General features: G+C 37.5%; 1 protein-coding gene and 1 long non-coding RNA gene across 3 annotated transcripts in view; both read left to right on the top strand.

The window, feature by feature from the left end:
- The first annotated feature begins 429 nt into the window (after positions 1–429).
- On the top strand, positions 430–1138 carry LOC126724334 (uncharacterized). Its single transcript, XR_007654931.1, has 2 exons — positions 430–693; positions 771–1138. It is a non-coding gene; the product is annotated as an uncharacterized LOC126724334 (long non-coding RNA).
- Positions 1139–5977: 4839 nt separating this feature from the next.
- The window catches only part of LOC126720287 (protein FORGETTER 1), a 39254-nt gene continuing 37738 nt past the window's right edge, over positions 5978–7493 (top strand). For both annotated transcript variants that reach the window (XM_050422613.1, XM_050422612.1), the window contains exon 1: positions 5978–6768. In XM_050422613.1, the coding sequence (XP_050278570.1) occupies positions 6232–6768 (537 nt within the window). In that variant the 5' untranslated portion in view covers positions 5978–6231. The remainder of the gene's footprint in view (positions 6769–7493) is intronic.

Raw genomic sequence — 7493 nt, 5'->3', positions numbered from 1 at the left:
TGTCTGTTTGGAATCCGTTTATTTTGCTGAAACTGAAAACTTTATGCTGAAAGTATTGTAAATAAAGGTAAAAGTTAGCTGAAATAGTATAGTGAGACCCATGAATAGTACCAAAAAGTGTAGTAAGGCTCATGAATAGTAGCAAAAATAAACTATCCAAACGCAACCTAATTGTTCCTCAAAAAAAAAAATCTAGATTAATTTCTTACTACTTTAGAAATTTGTTTATTCGAGGTTTATTGCTCACATGTAAATCAAATTATAGTAATAGTCATGTGAGTTTAAAGATCTAGTTTATATGCGTCCTAATTAAGGTTAAAACTATTTCTAATTTGGTTTTTTATTTAACAAGTTATGATCAATTTTGTAGACAGGGTCAAAACTATAATCTCTATAATCCTTGCGATTGCTTGGTCATGATCAGCTCGACTAGAGACCTTCAATCTCTGCATCTTCTATAAAGTTTATATTCCTCACTTTTAACCATTCGTTTCGATTCTTTTAGGATTGCTCTTCAGGTGATCATTCAGATGAGGCTCCACCTCCTTCTCGATTCCAGGGGAAAGAGCCAGTCTTGCCTTCTTGGACCGTACCCCGTCTTCACAAAGGATGGTGCCATCAAAGAGGTACCAATACCCCGGAAGAAAAATGTGATGGGGTATCCACTATCCACTGGCCCTTGGGACTCGCCAGGTAATTGGTCTTTCACTTTTAAGTGTTCGTCTCTTTTGCAATATTCCTATGTTTCTAACATTTTGACTTGATTGCAGATCACAAATGCTGAGGTGCAGGACCTTATATGGATGGTCGGGAACCTAAAGCTAGAGGTTACTCGATATTCTCGCCTTCTGTATAAGGGGAGTGATCAGTCTGTGGATGACACAAGAGATGCCAATTCTTCAGGGAGCATCACTGCTCAACGAGTCTCGAAGAGAATGAGAAGACCTAGCTACTAGATCTATTCATAAACTTGTTATTTTATGTTTTTTCTCTGTCTTTGTTATGTGTATGTGCATGTGTTTGTTAACATTTCCAGCATTTTGTTGGAAACAAAAAAAAAAAAAAAAAAAAAAAAAAGATCATTTTTTGGTCCAGGGCTAGTTCATACATTTGAATGTAAAATTAAAGTTTTAACGAATGTCAATGTTTGAACTTTATGATCTAAATGTATGTATTTTTGAACCACGTTGGAGTTTCATTGCTTTGTTTAGAACTGATTTTGTAAAAATGAGGCAGATGAAATGAAAAGAGAGAGAGAGAGAGAGAGAGAGGGTAAATAGAGACTTTCTTTTGAGAAAGTGCATACGCATAATTCATGCACAAGTGCGCATGCTAGATAAGTGAGTGGCCTATCCGATTTTCAGGCCCTTTAAGATCATCAATTTGTGCGACAAACTCGTGAAAAACCCTGGAAAAGTGGTAATAAATCTTCTATGAAAGGGGATATATATAATTTTTTTTTTTTTGATAACAATGAAAGGTGATATTGAAATTTAACTAGGTTAATTTCGTTATATCCAAAAATCCTTGAATTGGGCTCATTAATAATAAACATTTTTTTATCTTGGTTTTCTCCTTAACTCCTAGAGGTTAGTGAGTGATTAATTGAGCTTTGTTTTATTTGTCAGGGGGATGTGAATCTTGGTGTTGTTTAAACATGTTCAGTTGTTTATATATTAACAGAGTGCAATCCATACTCGAGTATGGATAGGCAAAAGCAATTAATGTTCCCTAGTGCTTGGAAGACTTAACCATAATTTATTAGAAACATTACATGATGGAGTACTACAACATTGTTAGTGAATGTACGACTTTTATTTCTTTTGTGTACACACAATCATACTAAATTGAACAGTCAAAGGAGGCATTAAAAAAAAAAACTGAAGAAAAAGATTAATAGAAAGAAAGAAACGTGCAAAGGCAATTTCCCAATATATGCATGAAATTCTACTATGCTCTATTCACGGTGGAAGTACCTGATCAACCGGTAGTTATAGTAACTACACAAGCAATATCTGTCCCCATAGAGGCTCAAATATTGAACTTGAGGATCTAATTTATTTATTGGTTGCTTAGGGAATCAAGACCCGTTAATATGATAAAATGGACTTCTTATCTAATTTCTTTACTCTTTGCTTTGATGGAACCAAGACCTCTTAATTTGATAAAATGGACTTCTTTAAAGGAGTCTGGATCTTTAAAGTAAAATTTCACTCAATAATTGTAGTAATTCTTTTTAGTCTAGTTTATTATCCAACATCAGGTCATATAAGTAGATAACTTACAAGATTAAGCTAACATTTAAATTTAAAAGAAATTTATCTTTATCTACTACAAGTAGACATGATTTATTTAAAGACTACCTAATCATCAATCCTATCATTATTTGATTATCCAACTCTTAAATAAAATTTAGGCAAATAACATAAGCAAGCCATATAGCCATATATGTATTCTTCTGAACTTTAACTAAACCAAATCAAGGGGATATAAAACATAACAATCTTGGTAAATACTATCTTAAGTTGAAGATTATAACCTTTGGAAGAAGAGGAAAAATAAATTGGTGCTTTTACTACCCTTTAAAAGAAGGCTAGCCTAATCGCATGCATATAGATTTCTTTTCAAAAAAATTTATTAATCCCAAATTGGGGTGATGCTTTTCTCCATCACCAAAAAAAAAAAAAAAAAAAGAAGAAGAAGAAGAAAGTAAGACGAATGAAAAATTTTGACATTAAAAAAAAAAAACCTTTGATTACACACATAGTGTTTGTGACAATGATGATAGTATAAATTATGGGTGTTTTATATGTAATTCGTAGAATTGTAAACGAGTCGAGTTTTATCAAGTATTGAAAGTTCAAACTTATCATTACATACCCTTAGTGCGATGGTCACTCCACAAGTATAAGTGTTTGTGAGGTGTAAGGGGCAAGAGCTGAGGTTCAAGTTTTCAAAAGGGAACTTCACACACATATACACTTAGATTAAGTTAGAGTAGAATTTCTATCTTGTATATAAAAAAAAAAGTTTAAGCTTGGTATTTGACAATAAATATAAAATATTCAAACTTGACTTCAGCTTGAGCTTGTTAGATAGCCCAAAAACTTGAGCTCAACTTGGCTTAATTCATTAGTCAAGCAGAGCTTGAGCTCAATATCAAGCTTTTGAGCTTGAGATCCAATACAAGTACATTATTGATTATTAAGCTCATTTGGTTTAGACATGTGATCTTAACTTCAAATCAAGTAAAGGTTTAGTAAGATATTAATTCATTTTTCATGCTCATGTCAAGTTGTATTACTAAGCCATATAAACCAGCCAAAACTTGGCTTGTTGTTTGTGGTGGGCCTTTTGTGTTGCTATGCTTTGATTTCTCTTGCTACACAACGGCCCGTGATTCTAAGATAGGAGAGTTGGAACTGGCCTAAGTGAAACACACTTTAGGCCAGCTTGTGCACAAGTTGGGCCATCCCATTATAAACGCACCTTGGCAAGAGTCTTGAATGTACAGCGTGCTCATGACATGAATAACTGTTATAGATATTACAGCAGGAAACACAATACAACAAAGTAACTAAAACATTTTACGAATAACACTAACGCCTAAATAACACAACAAAGGAATATAAAAAGGTCGTGGTAGAATAATAAATCATGAATAACATGATTATAGCAAATAGTAATAAGAAAACAAGTGAAATCATTCATCAACCAAAGAGTAAAACTTGTTTGCCAAAGAAAAAAGGCTTTAGCTTTTCAGCAAACGCAAGTCCAAAAAGGGAGCCGATCTCTAATGTGGGTAACCTCAGAGATGACTCATACCATAGAGATTACACACTTTGGAAAAATGACCTAAATGGCTTAAACCCTAATTCTTAACTTCTCAAAGAGTGGGTCTGTCGAGAGGGAGAGAAATGGGTAACTTACTAATGCATGCCTTTATTCCTATCACTCATGTTTTTCTCTGATTTTTGTGTTTTTCTTTTCTCTCTTTTTCTTCCCTGCCCTATCTCTATTTCTTGCCGTGGTTGTTCCCTTTCCTTTTTTCATTATTCACAACTATCGCCTTTCATACTATTTGTCATGGTAAGATTTACCATTTTTACCCCTCAACCGCTTTTGGCTTGTTGTGAGTGTTCTTCCAAGATTGCCCACTGGCCTGCCAGCTACCCAACCACTACCATTACATTATATTGGTTGCACCACGCCTCATTCGCAGATAAAAATGGCTTGTCTTGTCTCTTACCTCTCTTTGTTTTCACTACTCTCATCTAAATAAGGGTTAAATCCCTCTCTCACCTATTTTTATGGCATGCATCTAATGGTTCTAGTTCATACTTACTTCTTTTAGGTGAGATATCATCCCAGCAGGGCATTTCTCCCCAAAGAAGTTTAAGCGGGAACCCCAAAATAGACTCTCTGTTTCTCCCCACCACCAGGCCACACTTTCTCATACCCTTGACCCATGGCTCACCTCTCATGTATTTAGCTGGGTACAAGTAGGTGGTGCTTAGGCTCTGTGTGTATGCTCCACTTCCGTTTGAATCCATTACTTTTATGGCCTTCACACCTTTGCTATTACCTTCATATTTGTCTGATTTTGCTGTACGTTCTGCTAGGTGTTTAACTCTTGCGGCGTGAAAGACATATGGGCCTTTGGGCTCACATTCTCTACTTTCCATCTCTTCTTTGGACTGGGCATTGCTTGGGTGCAAGTCCTCTCCTTTTTGCTTAGCCCATCTTCTTTCTTGTGTTCATAGGCTTATTGGCTGGGGGTCCTGCCACGCCATTGCATTGCTCCTGCTATATCATTACCTCTCTTTTATTTCCTTGTTACCTATGGGCTAACGGGTTGATGTTTCTGCCGTGCCAGTCCACTTTCCACATCCTTACCTTTTTTGGGCTTTATTGGCCAACATTTCTGTTGTGCTAGTCCATTTTCCATATCCTTACTTCTTTTGGCCCTTATGAGCCAACATTCTTGTTGTGCCAGCCCATCTCATTCCTCGGGTTTCCTCGGCTCATTTACTTTTTATTTACCCCTTTTACTTCCATGGGTTTTGCTAAATCCTTTGGGTTTTCTCAGCCCAATTACCACATCTTTACCTCTTATTACTTTTCGGGCTTATTGGCTTTTAAGCCAACCCAATGAATTTACTAACTCATTTCTTGGGCTTCCTAGACGCATTTACCTCCTCTTTATCTCTTATTGTTCCCATGGGTTTACTACTTCATTTTTTGAGTTTTCTCGGCCTATTTACTTCTTCTTTACCTTTTATCATTCTTGTGGGCTTACTGACCATTATTCCTGCAATTCTAGCCTGTTGAGCTTGCTTTACTATTTTCTCTTCCCATTTTTTTTTTCATATTGTTGGGTTTCTTCTGCTACTGGGCCTTTTGTCAAAAGTAGGCATCAACAATGTTTATTGAGATCCCTATTGTTCACCAGCATGTTCATGTACAATTTTTTTTTTTTTTTTTTTTTTGAGCTTGGCTTGTTTATTAAACAAGCTTAAAATTAAGGCTCAAATTTGGTTCGTTTATAAAAAACAAACATGAACGAACTTTTTATTGAGTTGTTTAAATGGTTTAACTTATTTTCAGCACTAGTAATTTGCCCTAATATTTGTTTTCCCGGTTTTATAAAGATTAAAAAGGAAAGAAAATGTGAGTTCTAGTTAGCTCAATCGGTGAAATCTTTGATGGTTGAATAAGAGATTTGAAATTTAATTCTTATCTATACCAAAAACTGATTGATATTTTAGTTTAATGTTAAAAAATTATCGGCAGGAGTGAATGTTATAAGTTGAACTCTCTTATAAAAAAAAAAAAAAGAAAAAAAAAAGAAAAGAAAAGGAAAGGACATGAAAGGGATAATGATCACGTGGAAATGTCACGTGAGCATAGAGAGCGTATACTGTTAGCAGTTAAAGGCGAGAGAATGATCCATTTCAAACGTCACAGGTCTCATTTTTGGTTAGAGCCTAAATACAATACAATACTACAAAAGAAAGAGAGACAAAACACGAAGCGCCAACGCCAACGCCAACGAAGAAGAAAGAAAGCAAAAAAAAATCCCCAAACCCTCTTCGCGCCCTAACCTGCTATCTATTCCTATACACAACACTCACACACACACACACACACTCTCTCTCTCTCTCTACACTCTATACATCATTGCATTTCTGAGTGAGAGAGAGAGAGTGATCGTTCCGGAATCACTCAATTATGAGTCAGCCTCCTCCGCCAATCGCTCCGGCGCCGCCGCCGTCTACCGTCGGAGGAGGCGGAGTCCAGGTTCGATGCGCCGGTTGTAAACTGATCTTGACGGTGGCGCCTGGCGTGACGGAATTCGTGTGTCCGACTTGTCAATTGCCCCAGATGCTTCCTCCGGAGCTCATGAAAGTCCAATTCAAGACCGCCGCCGCCGCCGCCACCACGACGACGCCGCCTCCACCGCAGCTGCCTTCTCCTCCTCCTGCGGTTCCTCCCTCTTACTCTCCGTCTCTGCCTCCGCCTCTGATTCTCCCCGCGCCTCCTTCGTCGCAGCCGCAGCAACACGTGCCGGCGCACGGCATCGATCCGACGAAGATCCAGGTGCCGTGCGCTCACTGCAAGGCCATTCTCAATGTCCCTCATGGCTTGGCCAGGTTCACTTGCCCTCAGTGCAACGTTGACCTCGCTGTCGATTTGTCCAAGCTCAAGCAGTTCTATCAACCTCGCCAGACTCCGCCTCCGCCTCCGCCTCCCGAGGAAATCAACGAGGTTTTGCTTCTTTTCTCACCGTGAATTTCATTCAATTGATTAGGTTTTGTGACTGTCTTGTCTGCTACTAGTGCTAGTGCTAGTGTTACTATTGGTGGAATTGCTTAAATGATTGAATTGATTACATGTATGGTTAATGTTATACGAGTTATTGACGAGGATGAGTTGTATTTGGCGCGAGATGATGTACATTGTTTGATTGATGCAGATTAACATGTATTGCTTTTATGTTTATATTGTTTCTATTTATAATACCACAACAACATCAACAAAGGCAAGTATAGAGGTTTTTCTTGAAGGATTGAATTGGTTACATATATGGTTATAATGTTAGAGTTATTGACGAGGATGAGTTGTGTTTTCTGTGGGAGGATGTACATTGTTTGATCGATACGGATATGAATTTAGGATTCATTTCTTTTTAATTGAAACGTTACTGATATCGTTTGAAAGATAAGAGAAGTTGTCATAAGGGAGGTTCTTACTTGACTAGGTGGGAAGATACCTGCGACATTGGCAGAGTGGGTCTCTTGAGAGGAATCATACACTGCATACACCCTTAGCCACTGGCCATTATCACCTAGTAGATCAAAATCCTCGACCAGATTCTCTAAGCATCCACCTCAACGCACACTCTGGCATAGTTGCGCCAGAAATGGAAAGAAACCCTATACTACAAGAAATGAATTTTCTATTGAATGGCACATGGTTTAGCATTGACACAT

This window comes from Quercus robur, chromosome 4, assembly GCF_932294415.1.
Source record: "Quercus robur chromosome 4, dhQueRobu3.1, whole genome shotgun sequence".
Taxonomy (NCBI): Eukaryota; Viridiplantae; Streptophyta; class Magnoliopsida; order Fagales; family Fagaceae; genus Quercus; species Quercus robur.
The sequence above is the reverse complement of the archived record's forward strand: the minus strand, read 5'-3'. Positions and strand labels throughout refer to the sequence as shown.